Source organism: Spea bombifrons, chromosome 5 (genome assembly GCF_027358695.1).
Source record: "Spea bombifrons isolate aSpeBom1 chromosome 5, aSpeBom1.2.pri, whole genome shotgun sequence".
Lineage (NCBI taxonomy): Eukaryota > Metazoa > Chordata > Amphibia > Anura > Pelobatidae > Spea > Spea bombifrons.
Genome location: NC_071091.1, coordinates 79,478,553 through 79,502,608, shown reverse-complemented (window position 1 = coordinate 79,502,608; position 24,056 = coordinate 79,478,553). Strand labels below are relative to the sequence as shown.

Sequence of the window (24,056 nt, the reverse complement as noted above, 5' to 3'; positions counted from 1 at the left end):
GGGCCTCGATTCCTTGTCCACGGCCCGTTTCCTCTCCTTGTCTCTTTTTTCGCAGCGCCACTTTTTGACTCTTCTTGTTCTTCTGTCTTCGTCTGCTTCTCTTCGATATCAGCTCTGTTATCCAGACCTCCAGGAGAATTTCCGGAAAAAGGCGGAGACCGTCTGCAAAATTCTGGCTTCTTGGAGTACAAAATTGTGGAGAGGGTGTGCATGGAGGTTCTGTCTTTTTCTCAAAATGCTGCCTGGATATCGAATCTGGTACCAGAGAGAAGCAGACGAAGACGTAAGAACAAGAGTCAAGAAGTGGAGCTGGGAAAAAGGAGGCAAGGACAGGAAATGGGCCTCGGACAAAATGGGAGACATTGAGAGACAGCAAGAGACAGTAAATGAGAGCATGAGAGTGTCAGAGAGCATAGGGAATGTGAGAGAACGCGAGTTAGGTTGAGCGACAACAAATTGGATTTACGAATGGAAAAAGCCCCCCAAATATAACTTGAACTGAAAGGGCAAGAAATAAAGTCTATTGTTTGAAAACAAATGGAACAAAAACAGCACGACAAATTTGTCTGAACTGGTTTTGGTCCATTTGCACCAGTCTAGTGAGTATAACACATGCAAGGAGACACGTCCGGCCAAACACATGGATCTCCTACACGTTACATGTTATGGAAATGGCCTCTCAGCTATAATGCATTTGATGGCTGGACTTTGAGTCACTTTGACCTTCAAGCGTTTTTCTTCATCACATTAACTCCACATCTTACTCCTTGCAGAAGAAGCTCATTCAGCCTTTCATAAAGTTAACTGTTTAACCACAAATACAGCACTACGAATTAACACTTTCAGTATCATGGGGGACTAGAAAGCATAATGAGTGTGTAAGTGGATGTTGGGTGGGGGGCACATCTTGGCTCCAGTATAACCCAACCCCCCTTTTCCTATAAACACCTGGCTGCTAGATGTTCTGGGATTTAACACCCGGCTCCTAGCAGTAATGGCACTTGCTTTTCGTTGTAATCCACCTAAGGAGAGCCACATGGTACTTCTCACCCTTGCGATGTGCATGGTGCCTCAGTATGTGACTAAATAGTATGGCACATACCATCGCAGAATGGGGGGATATTGTATCATGTGGCGGACAGCCCCCGGCAGGAAGATAGTGTGACAGGCATTGTATAACACTCAGCCACACCTGTGACATCGTGATACTGTCAGCACAATGTGACTGCTTCGCAGGCGAGAGGCGGCTTTGTCTGAGGATGCCCTCTACAAGAGCCCTGGTATTGGTTCCTTGCGTTTCTTAATGGGCTGACCGTGGGAACGCTGCTTGATTCTGATTGGTCGTTAACGAAGAAGGGGCTGGCCTCGCCATTTTCCAGCCTCTGATTGGTTGTAGGTGGAGCGATGACAGTCTCCCCATCCCTGTGTAACGCCGGTTCCTGTGCCGATTGCCTACCCGCTGCTTTCGGATCGCGGTACCCTGTAGCGGCGGCTGCAGCAGACCCCCCGGGCTGACACTCGGTGCTATAATGCTGGGCATGATTAACCTTCAAGGGCTAACCAGGGAGCTGTCCCTGTACCTAGAGAGTCAAGTGCGAGTGGGGCTTTTCGGCTCCGGGGTGGGCTTGTCCTTGGTGCTGGGCTTCGGGGCAGCCTATGCATGTTACTACCTGACTGTCATCGCGAAGGTGAGTGAGAGTGTACGGAGGGGAGGTTACATGGCAATGTAGCCGTGGGTAGTGGGGTATTAGCGTGGGGTACCTCTCCCCATCCTTATCACCTATGGCAATAAATGACGGGGTGGGGGATAGGTTATCTGTATGTTCGGGGTATATGCAGGTGGCAGCACGTGATCAATCAGCCTTATATCAGGGCGAATGGTGCCAGCTCCTTGTGCTTATTGCTATGGGTGAGCGCACACTCAGCGACTGCCAATCATTCCTTCACATTCCTCTCCACGCTGCAGAAGCCTCAGCTGGTGGTCGGGGGGGAAGCTTTCAGCCGTTTCCTGAAGCAGCGCTGCCCGGCCGTGGCGGAAACCTACTACCCCACGATGTGGTGCTGGGAAGGCAGAGCCCAGACGCTGCTGAGACCGTTCATCACTGTCAAGCCACCAGTGCATTACAACAAGTGAGTACCTGCGGGTGGGAGCGCGGCGGTTCCGACCCGATCACCGCGGCTCCGACCCAATCACCGCGGCTCTGACCCAATCACCGCGGCTCTGACCCAATCACCGCGGCTCTGCTGGTAAATGCCTCTGTGATCGCTGCGCAGCGCTCCCCGGCTAGCTAAAGGGGGGGGGAGAAACGCCAGAAGAGGCCATCATCTGAAGTCAGGGTCAGGAAGTTTAACTGTACTTAGTGGTAGGTATGTGGAACAGCCTCCCAGCAGAATGTATACATGCATGGTGTAAGCGTAAGGCTATCCTGAAAATAAGACGAGAACGAGGACTAAGTAAGGTCTGAGTCTTAACATCAGGGCAGACTAGATGGGCCAATCGATGCATAAATGCTGTCAGATTGTATGTTTCTAGTAAGGTTACTTCATTGAGAATTCTGCATTCTTTGATAGAGATCTAAGTTCTTTACCCGGTTACTGCCGTCCTTCTCACCCACACGTTATTCTTCTTTGTTTTATTTCTTGGAAAGTCCTCCCCCTGCTTCTCTTCTGTTTCTGGTGTAGAAATAAGAAGAGATGTAACTCTGATTTTACTTAAGATCCTAGAAATAAAAACAAAAATGCCGCTGAGTCTTTTTACATGCCCGTTCTTCCTGATGTAAAGACTCACACCTCAGGATGGCTTAATGCCCGTCTCATAGAGGCTTCCCACACTAGGGGCAGTTTCTGGGGTGACCATTAATGCCCTTTCCAGGGTAACTGTTGATTTCCCCTTGCTCCAGGCAGTTGCCAAACGTCTACTAGGTCCCGGCTGATTCTGGTCTACATAGGTGCATTTACTGCTTTTATCTACAAATGTATTTATTTATACATGGCCTGCCTTGTGAAAATAGCTTCAGACTCCTGAAATGGATTGCGGACAACATGAACATGATGGGGTTATTTTTTAAAGATTATTCTGGGGCAAATTGGAAAAGTAGCTGTGTTACCATGGCAACCAAATAACCATGGTAAACATTACTACTTTTCATACTTTGCACCGGAATTTCTTTGTTACCAATTTTCTCAAAATGGGACATTACGTTTTCTTGCGCTGTGTGTGTGTGCGTGTATTTTTTCACGGTTCCAGTCATTTTTCATATAAAAATGCTTGACATAAATGTATGCTTGACATACAGCAGAGAAAAGACACCGGCTCATAAATAATTAATATTATCTGCAATACTAACATATTGGAAGTAAACCATAATGGCTATATAGATCTGGAAGTTCATTATATTTTTATGGTACGCACATTAGGGGCTTCAATGGACAGCAAATCAAAAGGTACAATAGCTCCGAGCATGGAATAGGAACGGCGTACGGAAGGTTGTGTTCAGACGAAATCCAAACTTAGATTCAGCAGAGTAAGCAGAACAGCATTTGTTTCATATCTATTCAACCTGTTCTACTGGTTTACCTGGACGATGGTTGAATTCAGTTATTATGTATGATTTATGCATAGTATGCATATAAGCATACGCATATAAGTATTTAATTATAGATTCTTCATCGGGGAGGCGACTTCGAACGCTTTATTGAGAGCCTGGGTTATAGAGTAGGACTGCGTACGTCAGACATTTATTTGTACGACTTATTGCATTAATGTCACGACTCTTCAACGCAGTGCTCGCGACCGTTTATGAGCGGGTAACTTTGCCCACAGCGGATCGCTTTTTAACAATAATTTGTGTTAAATGCAATTATAATAAAATATATGGCGCCTCCACTATAAGAAGTGTGACCAGCAAGGATATTGTGAATGTCTCAGTCTTCACAACCGTTCTCGCGCAAGAGCATGTTCTTCATGCTGCCCACCCAAGTAGAGCGAGGGTAGAGGGAGAGCCGTTCCGTGACCCAGGTTTCAAGAAGAGGCATATGATGAGGGAGCAGTAACGAGGAGGTACATGAAGCTAAGAGGATTACTATGGAAATGGGGAGACACATTCATAAGGAACGGCTTAGACATACGATGAGACAGAGAATGACTCCATGAAATAGACCAGATGTAATAAGATTAACTGCGATCAATGTGGGATAGAATACAGGCATCCATTAGTGCTTTAGCTGTCAACAAGCAGGGAAAGGACCTTATCGCAGCAATATTTCCGACCGGCAAACAGATAATGAGTTGAGAAGGATTGTGGACCCCCCCCCCGGCTAAAAACGGTGTGCTATTTTAAACATTAACAAGCAGTGCATGTCTCTTTAATGGTAATATCACGCGTTCTTGAGGAAGAGAACAGGGTAATTGGCGAAGACGTTCAACACAAAGCCCTTATCTTCTACATCGGGTCTTCTGTCCGGGACGGCTGCCTGTAATTGCTTCATCGGGGAATACGGTTCCATCAGTCATTTTGATGTACATCTCGTCTTGCAGTAGATCGCGTATTGTGGTTAGGATGTGTTATCTGATCTAGCGCAGAGTGTCACCTCTGCCATATTCTAATCTCTATCATTATAATCTAAAATTCTGCCACTGAGTTATTAGGGGATCAGTGTATCCATCATATCATAGAGATGGCTGGTTGCCAAAGCATACATGTTACACCTCCTTCTACTTACTGTGATTATCATTATAACTGTAATTTAATGAAGGCGCATCTATTTCTTGTTTATTGTGTCTTACAGCGAGCTTATTAAAACAGCAGATGGAGGACAGATTTCACTGGACTGGTTTAATAATGATGATGATAATACACTTTACCCCGACGCCAGCACAAGACCCACAATCCTTCTACTGCCTGGTCTTACAGGAACAAGTCGGGAGTCCTATATCCTTCACATGATTAAACACAGCGAAGGACTAGGATACAGGTACGGTACTCTGCGGATCAGAGAATAATGCCGGTTCTACCCCGAATGTATCGTATAATGGGGAAAATATAATATTCTATATCGCTATAGCTGGTCCCGGAAGAACCCACGCTCAGTGCCGCACTTGAGATTTCGGGTCTGTTTTGCGAGAGAGTTTCATCTTTCATTCGTAGATGTCATTATTGCGTAAGCCAGAACTTAAGGTTTTGTACATTAACTAAACCTATGCGTTGGTGTGTGCTTCATGGGCATACCTGGGAACTCTGCAGGTGAAGCCGCCTCTTTACGGGCAGGGGAGTGATGTTTCTCCATGCCCACCCATTTAAGGCTTTCTGGTTTTGCCCCCTGACCCTCACAAGGCCACTCTGCAAGAAGAGCGAGATCTCCAGGTAGCTTACCCTCCCAGGTATGTCCATGGGGAAAGGTATGTTAATTCCGCGTTTTCATGTTTTGTCATAGTTTTGACGGCCTTGACTTTTTTGGCTTGTATTAAGACTTCAGAACTCACCCACCAGAACCTCGCCTTAGCTTCCTAATCCCAATGGCCATGGAATTCCCCCGGGGCTGAACCTCTGGGGGAAAGAGGCTGTGCCGGATGCAATAGTTCTTCTCTTTAATGAGGGTGCTATCATTGACGGCTACCATTACACTACATCACAATGCCTCTATGTGGGTAAGAACTGCCTAAGGAAATAGGAGGAATTACGGATACTATTCGATTTGGGGTCCCTTCAGGACAAGAGAGCGTCTCCAGCCGGGTCGTGGTATTCCGCGTACTCGGAAAGTTAGCGTTTGATTCTTGCCCTCCAGGACGTTTTACAGAACACATAACAGGACTTATTCCTGCTTGTTTTTGCATCGTTAATGCGTAAATCACCCACCGGCCAGCTGGTGCCACAGTATTTGCTGCTTGTGCTTGCGCTTGGCACATAGGTAAATGTGCTTGCTAAGCAATGAGTCATGATACTGCAACATGCTAGATACACGCAGCCCGTGTTCCTTGGTTAGAAGTAATTGAATATAGACATGTTCCTCGTGTGATCTTTGCTGCGGTATCTCCTAATCCAGTGTGTTTTGTCAAATAACACGGTTGGTCGGTAAAAAGTATCAAGTTTTTCAATAGTTATATTTTTTTTTTACTATTTTTTTTTATCTGAAAGCAGTGCTTTTTGGGATTATTTCATAGTGAAAAACAAATCCACCTTGAAAAAATGTTTTTTGTTCTTATACTAGAATTGTGTGTTCACAATTTACATTTTAATAGTCATTTGTTACTGTAGAAGAGGGTCTGGTGTCTTTCACTTCATTTTCTCTTTTGCTAATTATCGTGTTCCTATAACGTTGTCCTGCGAGGAAGCAAATATTTCGTAAAGTCCAGACATTTGATATACGAAGCTTACATTCACCGTGAGAACGCAGAACCAAAATGCATTGCCTTTCCGTTTGCATTTACCCTTTAAATGGACACTCCAGCCATTATATGCACTTTAGGGCATATACGTTGGTGGTCTCTTTATATTTTTTGTGGTGTCCACCTTGCAAATGCCCCATTCTGCTGTCCAGCTGTCATCTGTCTATCGTATCACACAATGGATGTCGCACCTGGTGCATCATTCTCTTCTGGTGAGATGCATCATGCGCATCATGTCTGTTATATTCCTTGGATGCATGTTTGCTGTCCAATTCCAACAATCTTTTTCCGCTAAAACCAACGTACAAATTGGTCCGGGACGTCCGTATTCCCTGCCAGTTCTCTGAGCTTTGGGTGCGCTTCCTTACTATTTGGGGACGTTGTCTTAGGTTCATTCCTATCGGCTTGTCTTTGGATTCTGGGTTGCCTTCTCTTTCTGTACCATGCCTTAGCCTACAAGTCCTGGTGGCCACGTAGTCAAACAGGGGCTTAAACTCTAGGGGAAAATGGGGTGTTGGAGGGGAAGAGCTAGGTTTAGTATAGGCTGACATCCTCTATGTGGATTCAGTCCATGTCAGTCACTCTTTAATGAAGCTGTCCTCATGTTCGCGTTTGTAATGACAAACCTAAGCATTCTGTACATCAGGTTTCCCTAAAGTGACAAGACATACTATGGCACTATGTACTAAAGAAAAACTCATCTATGGATCTCATTTCATGTACTTGGAGAATTACTGCTGATATGATATAAGTTTTTAGTCTTCAGATATGATGCCTTTAAATATGAAGAACATAGTTTGTCTCTTTCAGTTTGGTATTTATTTATTTATTTGTTTTTTTTAGGTGTGTTGTGTTCAACAATCGAGGGGTTGCTGGTGAGGAACTCTTGGTAAGGCTTCATCACTACTTATTACTGTAGAATGCACTTGTGCTGTACAGTAATCGACAGTTGTCAGCAACTTGAAGGCTCTGATTGTTGCTGTAGACATTTTCCTTTAATATGTAAGCACGCCTATTTTTCTTCTTTCTTACGGTAAGGCTCTACAGTGGTTTATTTACCTTTGGCGATGACATCATATCCTAATACTCCACTTTTAAATGAAGCATGGCTCGGGAGAAAACCATATATATATATTTATAGGGTACTGTACCAACTGAGAACAGCACTCCATTGTGTTGGGCTGGTTGGGGAGATCATTGACCTCCCTTTTAACCAATCCATTGAGTAGCGGCATTACATAGAGCCTGAACATCCAATAGAGTGACCAAGCTCCCTCTTATGTGGCAGAAGGGCTGCCTTCCCTATGGACCTGCCAACCTAGGCCTTGGCCAAGGTGGCTTAAGCTAGAATACACAGTTACGCTGAATGACCAGCTACCTTATTAAAATCTAGAACAGGTGCAAAGTTGTTGTAAGTGCCTGACTAATGAATACCGCATTTCTATGGATGTCACCCTAACCGACTGCTTCAGTGCTGAGAACTCCCTGTTAATCCCAGGGAGGTGTCTAATGATTATGTCCCACATGTATAGTTATTGAGTTTTGGTAGCTTTAAATTTGGGCCAATTAGGCAGAAGCCCAACTATGTTTAGACGGCACTTGTTTAATTGTAAGAAGGGAATTCACCGTTTGCCAAATTCCCCAAAGAATAGTTGTTCCATTTATCTTGCTGGAACTTGGGAACAAGTTTGTTGCTAAAAAGTTTAATTGAATACAACTGGGTTTGTCCTGCATAGTAACGTTCACTTTAGTAAATCCTCACATGTTAGGTGTCAGATTTTTATTTAGTAATTGCATAGCTGCCAGTGCTCAGTCCCAAAACCTTAAAGTCATAATACAGGGATCTGGCCACAGGGTGTATTTGGGATGTTCATACTCTCTACCCTCAATGAATAGCTGTTGAGACTGTCCTAACTGAATCGGGAAAGCTGGCAAGTATGCAGTGTGATGTGGGGCATCATTTTACAATCTGAGTTGTACTCTGAGCATGAAGTACTGAGCATGCATAAATGCTAAAATGGGTACAACCCGGACATGTGCGTAAAGACCTGGGTATGTCACATTATGATGAATTACCCATAATCACACGATGGCAACGGGTGTGACCGAAACACCAAAACCCAATAATTAGGGGAGGTGTACTCTGAGCATGAAGTACTGAGCATGCATAAAAATGCATTTATGCTAAAATGGGTACGACCCGGACATGTGTGTAAAGACCTTGGTATGTCACATTATGATGAATTACCCATAATCACACGGGCTCCTTATTTGCATATGTCTGTTTTAGAGGCATTAGTCCGAGTACCTAATAATACTTTCATTTCAAACACCGCGGCACTATTACTTTGACTATGTAGATATTTCAACATAACATCCAAGTAAAAAAAATAAAGTAAGGTATTTACTTAATCTGTACCAACACAATTCCCCTTGTAGTTAGTTGTATTCTTGTATTATTTCAGGGACGGTTAGTTTCAGTTAACATTATAATACAACAAGTAAGAAACACATCATAAAACGTGTTTTCAGAATAAAATAACAAGATGATGTAATTGGAAAAGAAATCACTGATAATTATACAGACAACTTGGTTCCTCTGGCAGCCTTGCCCAGACTTGCTGCTGTTTATTGCCACAAGCAAGCTCCTTCTTGCCTCTGGCTCGGTGCTCAGTGAAAGAATACTAAACCTAGATCTTTGAGCCAGCTTACCCTTTTCTGTAGCCACAAATACACCTCTTATGACAAATTAGATGGAAAAACGATTCTGACAAAGTTTTCGTTTTGTTTGCGGTCCATTTGTTTTCAGACAATGAATGATGATTCGGGAAAAAAGTCACTCTCTTTCAATGTCTCCCTACCTTCTCCACCGAACCGCTTCTGTGTCCATCTTAATTCCCACGGTTCCGCTTCACCTCTTGCCTATTCTTGTTCTTTTGTCTTCTTTCTTTGTCCACTTCTAACTACTATCCTTTCCGTTAAGGAAAGTCAGTAAAAAAGTATCAAGCGGACAAGGAAAGAAGACAGAACAACATATCTTTTTTGTTGGGATCGCTCCTCATCGTCATCTTGTTCATTCGTCTCAACAAAATTGACAAATTGCACTAAAATTTGTACGAATCCGAAACTAAAAAACTCTTCTTATATGTATACTATAAGGAAATATATATTAATTTCCCTTCTGCAGGATCTGCATGATAATTCTTCACCACTATATCACCGTGTTTCCCCATGTATAAGACGCACCTTTTTTCGAAAAATGTGGGGTCTAAAAACTGGATGCGTCTTACACAGTGATTGTAGATTGTAGATTGCAGTTACTACTTCCCAGTCCCTCCCTGCAGTCACACCGCCGATTGGCCCCGTCCCTTTCTGACTCACTGCCGATTGGCCCCGCCCCTTTCCTTATAGCATCCACACTGCTCAGACTGCAACTCATCTAACAGTAAGTATAAAATTAATATTTGGGCTGCTGAAAGTTAGGGGAGGTGGCGGTTGATTTAGGGGCGGTTATGGTTAATGGGGTGTTTAGGGTTAATTTAGGTGCAGTTATGGTGGATGGGGTGTTTAGGGTTAATTTAGGGGCAGTTATGGTTGATGGGGTGTTTAGGGTTAATTTAGGGGCAGTTAATGGATGGGAGTGATGAGGATGAATTTTATGATAATACATTTTTTTCAAATTTCGGGCCCCAAAATTAAGGTGCGTCTTATACATGGGAGTGTCTTATACATGGGGAAATACGGTATCTCTCCTCTATAGTTGAGTTGCTGTTGATTGCTTCAGGCAGCCTTTGTTAGAGTGGATGAGGAGAAGCGCGATAACTGCGTGACACTAAACACATTAGAAAATGCTAGCCCTGCCACAGATCTCCTCCTCCATCAGGTTAACGTCAACGGAACATCTCCCAAACGGTTGCATGATTGCCACACAAGAAGTGAAAGCTAGAAATAGTTCCAATGATATAATTTAATTATGCTTAAAGGCTGTGACAGCATCAGTTTCCCTTTTAAAGACAACTTATGGGTTGTATTGATTTCTTGTTTGCTGCCATATTTAAAAATTTCAGCTATATCCAGTATTGTAAAAATCATGCCAAGAACTTTATAGTATTAGTTTCCTGACATGAATATACTGAAACATTTTGGTATTTGGTTTCCTATAATAATGTGGCTTTTGAGAAAACATGATGCATTTGTCAGATCTTCATGCTGGCCAAATTCTTCATATGTGGAAACCTTCTGAAAATGATTGTATTGTTCAGGTTACAGTGTTGCAAAGTTAAGTGAGATGTTGTTTCCCAGTTTATGTAGATTCATTTGTTTAGGCTTCTTGGTAGGAGAATTATGTCAGTGTAACATTGTAACAAGTTTAGCAATAAAACTTTTCTCATGGGGTTTGGGATAGTTACTTTGTTTAAAGGGGGAGACAGTTTCGGTTTGTTTTGTTTTTTTTGCACAGAACAACTTCACGGTCTTTCTCGTAGTGTTACCAATGTAAATGAGCGGGTTAACCGGAATCAATAGGTATAAAACAGAATAGTTACATAGGATACTACACGAAATGATTGTTATATGATATGGAAAGGCACAGGATGTGGTAACGATGCGTGGGAGAAGACTACAAGCGGGAGAGGGAAAGATGTGAACTTACTCTTTTAATAGATATTTTCACGGACACCTTCAACCTTCATTGCAAACAGGAATTAATGCATCCTAACAAGGTGAAACTGGAAGCAAAAGTAAAGTGTGATTTTAAATGACAACCACTGTATTTTAGTGTGTCTGTACTAAATCTGTATATTATCTATATATTATTTATGGATTTATATAGAGTAATCTCATTCTGCAGGACTGTACAATGGGTAAAATGTCCATACATAGTAACGTTCACTTTAGTAAATCCTCACATGTTAGGTGTCAGATTTTTATTTAGTAATAGCATAGCTGCCAGTGCTCAGTCCCAAAACCTTAAAGTCATAATACAGGGATCTGGCCACAGGGTGTATTTGGGATGTTCATACTCTCTACCCACAATGAATAGCTGTTGAGACTGTCCTAACCGAATCGGGAAAGCTGGCAAGTATGCAGTGTGATGTGGGGCATCATCTTACAATCTGAGTTGTACTCTGAGCATGAAGTACTGAGCATGCATAAATGCTAAAATGGGTCCAACCCGGACATGTGCGTAAAGACCTGGGTATGTCACATTATGATGAATTACCCATAATCACACGATGGCAACGGGTGTGACCGAAACACCAAAACCCAATAATTAGGGGAGGTGTCTATTTACTTTTGGTCATATAGTGTAGCTTTGGGAAAATCAGGAATCACGACCGAGAGTACAGTAAATGCAAAGTCCACCATGGATTTTGAAAGTCCAGTTACCACTTTGCATATACTGTACTCGTGGTCAGCTGGAGCTAGACAATTCAGCCTGACCGCTCTATGTTTGATTTGAAACGGCAGTATGCTTTCTGTGAGTGGCCTATTTGCATTTATTTCTGTTTTAATAATTTGCTTTAAAACCCTTAAGGTATAGAAATCCTACAGCAAGATGGTCCACTTTCAGAAGATGACTCAGATGCCTCCTAGTTTAAGGTCCATACTGTGTTTGTTTCACTGCATTAAGGAACGCTCAGGTATTGAAGTAGTAAATAACGACTAGCAATTGAATACTTGGCCACAGAGACCCCTTGAATGTAGCAATAAATATGTAGCCTCTAACTAATGGACAGAAATGCCATTCTGCTATATTACGTATATAACCGTTTGCTGCAATATTGGATTTCCTGATTGCAGGCGAATGTCAGCACCAAGAGAGCCATCCAAATAAAAAATGCTACATCTGTTAAATTTGAGCTGTAAATAAATATCCACAGCCACGTACCCAAGTGTATTAGTGAATTAAGGGTAAAGAAGGTAAAGATTCCAAAACCCTTTTCATTTAATGGAGTTTTATTGATAATTATTTATTTCAGTTACTTACTATGCCTTTAGGACATGAGAAATATTTATTCTTTCTTTGTGCGGATGATCATCTTTATGTCTTGTATGCCAAGTGTACAAGTTTTTAAGCTGTGAGGCTTCAGCCAGCACCCCTTTGTGTTTGCTTCCAATGCAAATTCTGACATATTGAAATCCCAGTCTTTGTATATCAGCTGCTTGCTGTAACGTATTGAAGTTAGTTTAGTATTCAGGCTGTACCATGCATGCCTTTACTGTCTCTTTCCCCAGACAAGGAAATGGGGGACGGGGCAGCTGGCAGCATAGCCTACTAGATTTGAACTTTCCCTTTTAATGAATAAATGCTTTGGCTAGAACCTGTTTTACCTACTTGGTTAAAACGAAGGTATTCTTGGATTACGGATAACTAGGTGGTGTGTAAAACATGGTTTTATGAAATGGTATAACAACAAAAAAACAAATAAATCAAATTGCTGAAAGACCCCCTGCCAAAGCCTCATCACATGCGATTTTTAAAGTCTTCAATGAATATCCTAGAGTTTCAGCCACAGCTTTCATTATGTTTTATTATAACCATCTAGGACAATGTGGAATTGGAGAGGTTCTATGTGGTCCTGTAAAGTAAAGACTAGCAGCCAATATGTTCAAAAAAACATTAAACATTGTTTATTAGGTCAAATAAAAAAAATAACTAGACACCAAAACTGTAAACAGGGAGCCAGACATACGTGTTCATTGCAGGCTGTCCACAAAGTCAATTCCTCATTGTGGCTCATTTGGTGGAATAGGGTGTGTAGGATAAAAGTCATAGAGCCAAGACCCATGGTGGGATTTGTAAACTGCAGAGTGTGCGTGATGCACGATTTGTCATCCTGTGTTGGTGCATCATGAGAATTGTAGTCCACAGCAGATGAGATTGTCTGTTCATAGCGATGAATACATGGTAGTTTATGCAGGTTTCTAATTATTGTTCCACAAGTGATGCTCTTTATGATACATTGATAATTAGATCTTTGGCATCCCTGCCTTTTTTTATTACTCATTTCGTGGTTATAGCCGTCATTACACTGCACACATCACTTGTTTAAAACCTGTTAACAGATACACAACAGAACTGTATCTGTTTGGGTTGTTCTTGGTTCTGTTTCATGAATAAAGGGTAGGATTTATACAGAAGACTGGCACCGTGTATTAGTGGCAGGTGGACCGGTGGCAACATGCAGGCGCGGCTGGTTGGGACAAGTCAGTGACATGCCAGAGAGCGTCATATAATTAAACAGCATATCAGCATCAGGATGACATCAGAGGAGATTGTTGCAATGCACTTTTTGGACGCAGTGCCCCTAGAATCTATTCTAGATCTATTTGGATGCTGCAATCCACCGTGCAACACACGCCTGGATTCAGTGCACTGAAATGTGCCAAGACCCACGTATCATAAAATGCACGCTTTGATGCACACTTTTTACTAGATTGGTGCTAAAGTTCCCTGTAAAGCCCAGCGCTATAGCATTAACTTTGCGTGATAGGCTTCTTCCCTGATCTTTTGGTGCCGCACAAATTAGCCCCTCTTTAAGACTAGAGAAAATGGGGGCGCATGTTATACTTGTGTAAAAACATGTTTGTGCTGCATGATCCATGAGAGCGAATGTGCAGCGTTAACCCCTTCAATGACAAAATGTCTGCATTGAAAGGGTTAACTCTTTGGTCCCGAAGAGCTTGTGGGGAGACAGTCACATTCAGTGCTCTGTAATACGTTGTTACCCGATTAATGACTCTTAAGGTTATTGATCGGTCTTACCCATCATCAGCCAGTGACCTAACCTGGTGGTTGCATCCATTGAGTCCATAAAGTTAGACCTGCATGTTAGACATAGGTGTGTATCATACCTGAGATTTTACAGTATATAAAATTATTTGATAAAATAATTGATAACTAACTGGTGGAGTGGCCGGTAGTGGGGAGAACAGCTCACTCCATCAGTGTTTCCTCATACCCAGCACGCTCACTTGGTCTGAGGCCGGGATATGACATCGCTCGCTTGGCTGCTTCCTAACAGTTTTATACCTTTCTCGACCATTTAACATCATCGTACAACTTTCAAAACCACTTTGTCAATCATCTTCTGCTTACGCAGTACTACTTTTACTCAACTGTGCTTGGATATCGTCTCTAAGTTGTTTTATTGTTTGCCTAACTATTTAAATGCAAATGCAGTTTAGGATCTATCAAAGAGAACAATCAGTCCTGTGTCTTTTTCCCCACAATTGCAGTTCTGCAGCAAACTGTACAAAATCCTTATTAATTAGGATCAAGTCCATCAACCAAGTATATCTTCAACATGAACACGCTCTGTGTGTGAACATAATCAGCTTAACATATACTGGTATGCTAAGCTTCTGCTTGGTATTCTATTATGCGGCATTCCAAGGCGCTAATCGCATAATAAATGCGGATTTTCCCTTTTTTTTTTTATTTATAATCATTTAAGCAACTGTTCCATGTAATCTTGAAATTCAATATTTTCCACTGATATTTCTTCAGTGACTAATCCAAGTATATTTAGAGCATTCGCATCAGTTGTGAATTAAAATGCAGCGTTTAAGCGTTTAACTCTTTTGAGTTTGCATCGTTAAAATGTATTTTCAGAATTTAGGAACAATGGTTTAGAAGTATATTTTGTTTGACCCGGAGATTGCCGGGTGAGCGCTGGTTCTCCGGGTCAAGACCCGAATCCTCCGAATTTTTTCAGTTCGCTTAAAAACCAGTTATTTGGATAAAGTAATGTTCCTGGTCATCTCATTGTTTAGTGAACAAATATTAAATATAGTATAGTTAATGGGACAGTAGCAAAGAAAAATGGTCATTGATGATGTTTATGTTTATTATAATGTGCAGTTACTTTTATTAAAGTATTTAAAAAAAAAAATCATTTTATGCATACTTGGTATGCTCCAATTTTTAGTATATTTAAGGTCATCAACTGCCCCTTACCTCAACAGGGTCACTGGGCAACTGAGACTGAATAATGGAGGTCAACGTGCCTCATGAGATAACTATACGAGCCAGAAAACCAGTATGTATGGAGAGGGACTGGCTGGAGCCAAAGTAAAAATATAGTCTCTATTAAAACAAGGGGTCAAATGGTTTAACGAAGAGCTTCCCATTTAAATAGATACATTTAAATGGGAAGGTGGGAGGACTTTAAGAGGCCCTCCTTTGTCAGAAGATGACGATCCGCTATTTAATAACCATTGGACTGGAATTGATGGATCCATAGGTGGTTGGGCTAAAACAGGGATCAGTTTGCTGCTACTTCTACATTGAACGCCGTGACAGAGAATCGTTGGTTCCCATTATTGAAAGGGATGCAATAGGCGCGGTAATATACTCAGAGGAATGGCTGGCACACAGCCATTTAAATGCAAGAGGTTTCCATCAACTCACTGTCAATCACCAAGGAAACGAGAGGTGTAAGGTGAATCTAGATCATTTGCGCAGGAAAAAGTAAAAGCCTGAATGAAGGTTTCTAGTTTTTGAATGTCAGGAAATCGTTATATCATTAATTATTATAATTATTATTATTGTTTTATATAGCGCCATCAAATTCCGTAGCGCTGTACAATGGGTAGACAGGACATAACAAGTAGTATGTGACATAACAATTTGACTTACAGAGACAACAGGTGAGGGCCCTGCTCAAACGAGATTACAATCTAGAGGGAAAATTTGTGAACGTTATAAATACATTGTTCCAAACACGCATGCATTTTATTGTGTACGTTTTCATGAACGAGCCGGCAGAGCGCTCCCTGTAGTGGCGCTGAACAGTCATTGAGTAATATGGACTGGACGTGATGCCTGTCCTGAAACGTTCGGGAGTGCGTTGGACATTGAAATAGCCATAAAACTAATATTGCCTTAAACTTTGCACAAAGCTCAATGTGTCCTTTTACTGTTCTAAATTCCCGTAGACGCCGAGGACTTACTGTGCTTCAAACACAGAGGATTTGGAGAGAGTCATTCATCATGTGCACAGTCTGTACCCAGGAGCTCCACTTGTGGCTGCAGGAGTTTCAATGGGAGGGTAAGTGATTTAAAGGGGCAGTTATGATTTTTTTTTCCAAGGATCAGCGAATGAAGCCAGTAATGGGATATTCTTGCAGATTACCCCAAATAGAATTTTCTATTTGTGTATATGTGTATATATGTATGTGTGTGTGTATATATATAATGGTCAGACTAGATGGGCCGAATGGTTCTTATCTGCCATCAAATTATATGCGTGTGTCCCATCCTGCACCTGTTGCAAGTTTCATGGAAATCCTGGACTGGATTGTGCATTCCAGGCTCGGACATCCAGTCCGTTGCAACACTGGAGTTGAAGAATTGGCCGTACACATCAGAGCACTGGGATGTGCCCTTGGCAGATATAAATGGCTCCATCCAATACCCTTGCACATACACCTTACATATCCAACTTACATGGGCTATATCTGTCAAGGTACAGCTGTGTCTTATAGAGTAGAGTGCTACAGTTACCGCTATTGCCATAGCAACAGATTTGCCAGTGCCCCAAGTGACAAAGGCTCTGTCTGTCTGCAGACTTCATTGTAAATGGTCCAAAAGGAAACAAAAGTTAATGTAGCTTACAGAGGTGTCTGTTGGCTGGCCCTGTATAATGTATAGTTAAATCAGCAAGATTTCTTAAGTCTCCTCACCTAAAGAATAATGCATTACAAGGACAGCTGGCATAATGAATAGAGAGGAAAGTGTAAACCACAAACAACCCTTCTTTTATTGAATAAACCCCATGTGTTGGGGAGCCGTTGCTTAATTTAAGGAAATATAACACTCATTTATTCATTGTTAGAATATTCTTTGTCTTGAATATCTAAGCTTCTCCAGTGATCAAACAGCAATCAAGACCACAGCTTCAAAGTCTATTAATTAGGTTTATTCGATGACAAATTATCAATTCATACAATACCAATGCTGGAACAAATGTTGATAAAAGGTACTGTAGGCTTAGTATCTTGGTGAGATGAAGATGAGAGCGTGGAAAGAGCGTAGAAAGAGACCTTGTCCTTGTAGTCATGCCAATTTATACCCCTTTACATTTGGTTAGGGTATACGTAACGGAATCCTATTGGAACAGTAATATGATACACCAGCATTCCACAGAAGACCCTCTAAACTACGTCACTTAATTGATACCATATGTTCCTAGCACTCAAGTTGCATTCAGGCCTAAAATGTGCAGAACAAAATAAAAGTATAAAAAATGATTTCTTACATTCATGTTTAATTCTAATGGAAATAGTTCCAATGACTCAAATGTTTATATATGCATCATCTCCCCTCTCTCAGGGGCAAAACTGCAGCAGCATTGCTGTGATTTCAGGTGAAGCCCATATTACCTTGTATTGGTTGTAATGTCTTAGATGTTCTATTTAGCCATCATTTAGGACAGGTGTGTTCAACCCGTGGCCCTCCAGCTGCTGCAAGACTACATCTCCCATAATGCTCTTTCAGCTAAGGGGCTGGCTGAGGAGTATGGGAGATGTAGTCCTGCAGCAGCTGGAGGGCCGCAGGTTGGACACCCCTGATTAAGGACCTCACGTTACTCGTGGGAATCAAATCAGAGGGGAGTGTGATTCGTACCTGCAGTGGATCCTGTCAAAAGCACCTTTTGTGGATGACAGGTCCGCTTTCTCACTACCAAAAAATACAGATTGGTCTCATTTTATGGGCTTTTGGGTGAGGTCCGTTAAATTGCACCCTCATCTTAAATCACCTTTAGTGCCAATAAAGTTTCAATGCATTGTAAGACAAGGTATTATCAATAAGTGTAACAGTTATAACATATACTTATCTGCGAGAATTAGAGTCTATATCAGGCAGTTTAATTCCGACCCAACATTCTAGAACTGCAGTTTATTATAGTATTAGAATTCACTTGATGCTGATGTTCCCCTCATTGGGCTGCACACAACAGATATTGATATAAACTGAACCTAGCGCTAATCAATGGGAATAGAGGCTATTACGTGTGCGGTATGGGCATGTTGCTGTAACACGAATGATCTAATGTCTATGCCTTTTAATATGCTCTCTGCTTATGCCGTATAGAATGCTGCTGCTAAATTACCTGGGTAAAAGTGGCCGCCAGACTCCCCTGCTGGGGGCCGCTGTGTTCTCGGCTGGCTGGGAGGTTTTTGAGTCGGCTACAACCCTCGAGAAACCCGTCAACTGGATACTTTTCAATTACTATTTAACAACCTGTCTGCAGGCTTCAATTATCAGGTGAGCCTCCGTTGCATGAAGCAGCATGAATAGGATTTAATTAACCCAAGACAAAGTGGAGTCTCGAGTTAGAGTTGGAGAAGATGCCTCTGAGGTCCCGAGAGCGAATGCATGGGTATATTAAATATATCTCCCGGAGGTAATAGAACTCTGCTAACTATCCAGGTCTGCTTACACGCTGCTTTTCTTGGCTATTCTTTCAATTTACTTCTGTTTCTTAAAACGGATAGGGGATCGGAAGCTTAAAACGTGAAACCCTTCTCTTTTCTCCCTTCTTTCATTTTAAGGTATCAGGTAATTTGGAAGTCTGATCTCTTGCCTTGCAAAGTACCAAGGTCTCAAACAGTGAAAGTTTTTACTAAATCGGCACACATTACACAATTCTTATAACATCACTAAATAATAAATTGAAATGGGCGCTGGGGTTTATTCACTATTCATTATGAAGGGCCAACACTAGCAAGTTTCTCTGGCAGATAAGCTGGCCCTGCATAATGCACAAGTTAAAGGGTGAAGGAATCTGGCTAATTTAATTGTACGTTATATAGGACCAGCAGAGCTCTTGCTACCACAGAAGCTCACTGGGATTGGCCTTTCATAATGTATAGTGAAGTCAACTCTCCCTTTAGTGAATAGACCCCCGAGTGAAAGATTGTCCACCCAGTGATTTTACGATTGAAATGTAAATCTACGCAAACGTTTGAGAGAATGTGTAATTTATAGCTTATTCGAAACATTGTATGTGAAAGTACCACTTATTATTCTGAATGCGAATTTTGGAAAAGAAAAGAACCACATGCAAAAAACAAGATATATATATATTCAGCACATAAATCAAAATTACAAACAAAACAAAAAAACCATCAGGGGAACTGCTGATCTGTAATATGGTGTATTCAAGAATATGGAACTATAGTCGTTGGTTTAAATTCACTTATTATGCATAATCTATTATATTTAATGATTATTCATTTTTCCAGACACCGGGCTGTTTTGGAGAAGCAATTTGATATTAATTACATCCTGAAGGTAAGTTTTTTTGCTTAGAAAAAGCACACTTTAGACATCTAGGTACACATCGTAATTCTTATTGGTATTTATGAGAGCACTTAATTTATAGCCAGTTAATAGAGGGTTGTTTTGATGTATGCGTTATACCTCTTAAAGGTGTTGTTCCACTAAGACAAAATATCAACACGGTATTAGTGTCATTTTATACTCTCTTATGACTCACATAAAACATGGACACCTTTAAGAAGCCATTTCAACTTCTATGGCAACATCCTATCAGTGGGGGCTTTTGTGTCACATGACACGTGTTCCCAGGAAAGTAGGAATTAGGCAAGCTTGATTAAAGGGCATTCAACATTACCAGGAAATAGGTTTCTTATGCAAAAAGTGTTATTACAAAAGTGATACTTTTCCACTAAATTCCAGTATATCGATATTGAGTAGTGATCCATTTAAAAGCGAGGTTAATTGTATAATTGTGTGTTATTCTGTGGTGTAGACACGTGGGTTATGTTATATTTTGCTTTATGAACTTATTGCTTTTGACATTTTAACACTGTTCAAATCGCAGGCAAGATCCATTCGGGAGTTTGATACAAGGTTTACGTCGGTGATGTTTGGATATCCAACAAACAATCACTACTATAAAGATGCAAGCCCATGCCACAGGTTAAAATCAATCGAGATACCGGTGCTCTGCCTTAATGCTATGGATGATGTTTTTTCACCAGGACATGGTGAGTACTTATTGAAAACCACAAGAAAAAGGGAATGTATGAAAGATATATGAGGATGGATGCACAATCGCAAAAGATATGTTATTCACCACTTCTAATGCAAGTTTGTCCATTAAAATAACCTGAAATGGATGAGAAATACAGTGCAGACTTTGTTAATGTTGTAAAAGACTATTGTGGCTGGAACTGGCTGATTTATAATGGAATATCTTCATATACGTACAGAGGCCCTTTATCACTTCTTTGTTTTGTATCCGCTCATCCAAGTCTACATTTAAAAGGCTAATTGATGGTTAGAAAACCATTCTACAATTATACAGCTAGAAATGTCCTTGGTTTCCATGACAGAGTGTGTGTGTGTGTACTGTAGATATATAATATACATACATACTTTGAAGACATGTTACATATGTATCTTACATATGTAAGCTGTAGTAGTAACTAATAGTAAGCACCTAAAAATAAGGGACTCTTTGATAAAAGAGCCTTATGTGAACTGTTACATCTAGTATTTCTTTGGACGTTAACCTTATGTAAAACTGTGCTTGTGTTTTCTAGCAATTCCTGTGGAAAGTGCCAAACAGAACCCAAATATAGCTCTGGTGCTCACAGCGTACGGAGGCCATATTGGTTTTCTTGAAGGAATTTGGCCAAGACAGCAAACTTACATGGATAGGGTTTTTAAGCAGTTCGTGCAGGCTATTTTCGAGAATGGAAATGAAATCCACAATATGTAACGCTACCTAACACTGATTGATTTTTTTTACATATCTTAAAACTCCTTAATGTACAGTGGCAGGTATGGAAATAGCTAATCCAATTTATGCAACTTATACGTTAACCCACGAGTTGCTGATGAAGCCTGAAATTAACTATTTGAGTCAGAATAAATTGGTACTCAAAAGACTATGCCTCTACAGAAGGAAGCACATGGGGTTAACAACAGCACTTGCAAATGCATATACATATGTATTTTTTATTTAAACAAGAACATACAGGAATGTTAGCATTTTCTATTTTTTTATGTTACCACTAATGACCTTAATGAAAATAAACTTTGCATACATTGAGCTGCACTCCACCAAAATCATAATGTACAGAGAGAAACATTCCTCAGGGTTTTCGTATAGGCATTATTTTTTTTGCCTAGAACGGCAAGCATTGCCAAATTACAAATGTGAAGGATGCTCAGATCCTGATTTGTTATAACGTAATGCATGCTTATGGGGCCATTGTAACAATATATATATATAAATAATATATGAAATATAAAAAGGAATGAAGAACGTATGATTGCACAATGTATTGATCAAATCTAGCAAATGTGTATTGTAACAATATTCATTAGATTGCTACTTAATTTATTGTGTGTACCTTACATGGCTTTCAACAGATAGCCGGTTCTTGTAATATTAAACGGTGTCCTTTTTACTTATTTATTTCGAAACCAGCTAATTTTGAATTTCTTTTAATATATTTTTGTTCATTGTTAAAATAAACAATTTTATTTTAACCCGTTCTGAGTTCATATTGTTGGATTTGAAATTCATTTAGACCAGGCTCGGGGTGAGAACATGGTTTGGCTCAGACATGGAAGCTTGTCTGATGGGTCTGGCTCAACTCGTTTACTGCTATTTCTATTAGTTCATTTTATATTATAGAACACTATAAGGTCCATGGCGCTGTTATGGCCAACTTGCCTATACTTTTAAAAGCTGTAATGTTATAAAATGTTCAGAAATCTCCCTTTTTTTTTTTTCTTCTCCCCTGTTGGGGTTCCAAAGAACATTTTTGTTACTTGAAGAAGAAATGTAAAGTAAGACTCTTGTTCCTTAGCTTCTGTTACCCCGGTGTGAATAATGGCCAGTAAATCCATTGTTTGCTACAGTAGCGTCTTCTTCCCAGCTCGACTCCAAACATTAAGGGGCGTACTACCTGAGCTGACTCCGGAAGTGTTGTATGTGAAGCCAGAGTATTGTTGCAGATACAAATGCTTGTACAGCTCATGTAATGACGATTGATGCCATTCACTGTATAATTATTGTGATAATTTTGTGCCCTGCATCAGTGCCGTATTCTGATTTCCAAAAGGCTTCAAGCTAACAAGGACGAGTTTCTCAAACAGCAGAGGATCCTGAGTCCTGAGTAAAGTACTTGCGTGAAACATAGAAATACATTATGAAGTTACTATTTATGTGACTATATGCACCAAACATTACATAGATATTCCTTACAACCATTGAACAATAATGATATAAAAGTGAGGTGGCAGCTCTTCTTTATTATCAGTTTGCATCCGCTAAAGTTAATTATATGTAATCACTAGGACAAAATATCCCAAACCCTGTCCTGGGGCAATTATAGAAATGACATGGGAGTATAAATGCAAAGTCACAAAGCTGAATACAAAAAATAAGTAAACTTTGCTTATATTAAATATATATAAAATTAACCATGCATGAAAGGGATTCCATAGTGAGTGCTGAAGCAAAGCCAATGGTGGCCCTTCATGGTGAATAATGTGGGGTGTAGTATAATATCTCAGAACAATTTATAAAATACAATACACAGCCTTTTAATAAAGAACTTATATCACCAAGTCACAAAAATGTGGGTTGAGTACCAATATGTATAGATACAGCAAAGTAATACTAACGTGCTGACAATCAGACTATAAACTGATCCTGATGCTCATGTTGAAAAGAAAGGTAGCATGATTGCTATCACAAAAGGCTATATTTACTGGGCCTAAGTTGGGCAAATTTCAAGGTCAAGATCAGATAATCTGACAACTGAAGATTCAAGTGTTTCTACTAAAGACGCTGGGTTTGTGAGAAAAGTATTTTAAATATTTGTACTTCTCTAATATTTATTGAAGTTGCTTTTTTAATTTGCACGTGCACAACAGAACAATATTTCTTGTGCCTCCAAGCTAACATTCGCAAGAAATGGAAGGAGGCTGTAAGCCTACTTTCTGAAAGCTGCACACTATGTACTGGCTAAATTCATATATCCCTACAGTCTTAATCTTGTGTAAACAAGAAATATATTTGGGATCAAAATATGTTTGCAACTAAAAATTGGCTTTTTAAAAAAACCTTTTTCTTACTATATGCCATATGATATACATAGCATAAATATGCAACAATGTTTAAAGGGAAACTCTATTGTAACTTCCAAAAATCTTTTTTTTAAAAAAACCTATGCATATTGGGTTTTTTTTTTTATATTCAGGACGCTTACATTAATATATTTTGTGGTATTTTGGTCAACTGAACTGGTTGGGGGACTGTTTTCATAGTAAAATATTACACATTTAAAATATATATATATATATTTTAATGTATTATTCATACTAAATGTTGGACTGTATGTCTAAAAATAGTATAGAAAATAGAAATGGTATCTGTCCTTGAAAAAACAATATAATTTGTGTGGGTGTACGAAAAATTAAAAAAGGCTGAAACACATAAAACTAATAATTAGGAGGGATGTCCACATAGTTTTGGTCATATATGTTTTTACTTATATAGTTATGGTCAGCATTATCAGCATCCTTGAATATTCTGTACATTGTGTAATGTACCTACTTTGTATTATCGGAACATTTTAATGGGGTATCCAAAAAGTATGCAACAAAAAAGATGTC

The 24,056-nt window shown here is 40.3% G+C and overlaps 1 protein-coding gene across 1 annotated transcript; it reads left to right on the top strand.

Moving 5' to 3' along the window:
• The first annotated feature begins 1,437 nt into the window (after positions 1-1,437).
• On the top strand, positions 1,438-21,922 carry ABHD3 (abhydrolase domain containing 3, phospholipase). The gene is made up of 9 exons (XM_053467622.1): positions 1,438-1,688; positions 1,967-2,130; positions 4,789-4,974; positions 7,229-7,274; positions 16,328-16,440; positions 18,486-18,659; positions 19,640-19,688; positions 20,242-20,407; positions 20,966-21,922. Exons 1-9 carry the CDS (start codon positions 1,530-1,532, stop codon positions 21,142-21,144), a joined length of 1,236 nt encoding a protein of 411 aa, XP_053323597.1. The 5' UTR covers positions 1,438-1,529; the 3' UTR covers positions 21,145-21,922.
• The last annotated feature ends 2,134 nt before the right edge of the window (positions 21,923-24,056 follow it).

What these genes read in the sequence shown, in the direction of transcription:
- ABHD3 (XM_053467622.1), top strand. Translation starts at nt 1,530, where the DNA reads ATGCTGGGCATGATTAACCTTCAAGGGCTAACCAGGGAGCTGTCCCTG. An exon ending in CCACCAGTGCATTACAACAA is followed by an intron (nt 2,131 to 4,788) that starts GTGAGTACCTGC and finishes TGTGTCTTACAG; the next exon opens with CGAGCTTATTAAAACAGCAG. An exon ending in ATATTAATTACATCCTGAAG is followed by an intron (nt 19,689 to 20,241) that starts GTAAGTTTTTTT and finishes TTCAAATCGCAG; the next exon opens with GCAAGATCCATTCGGGAGTT.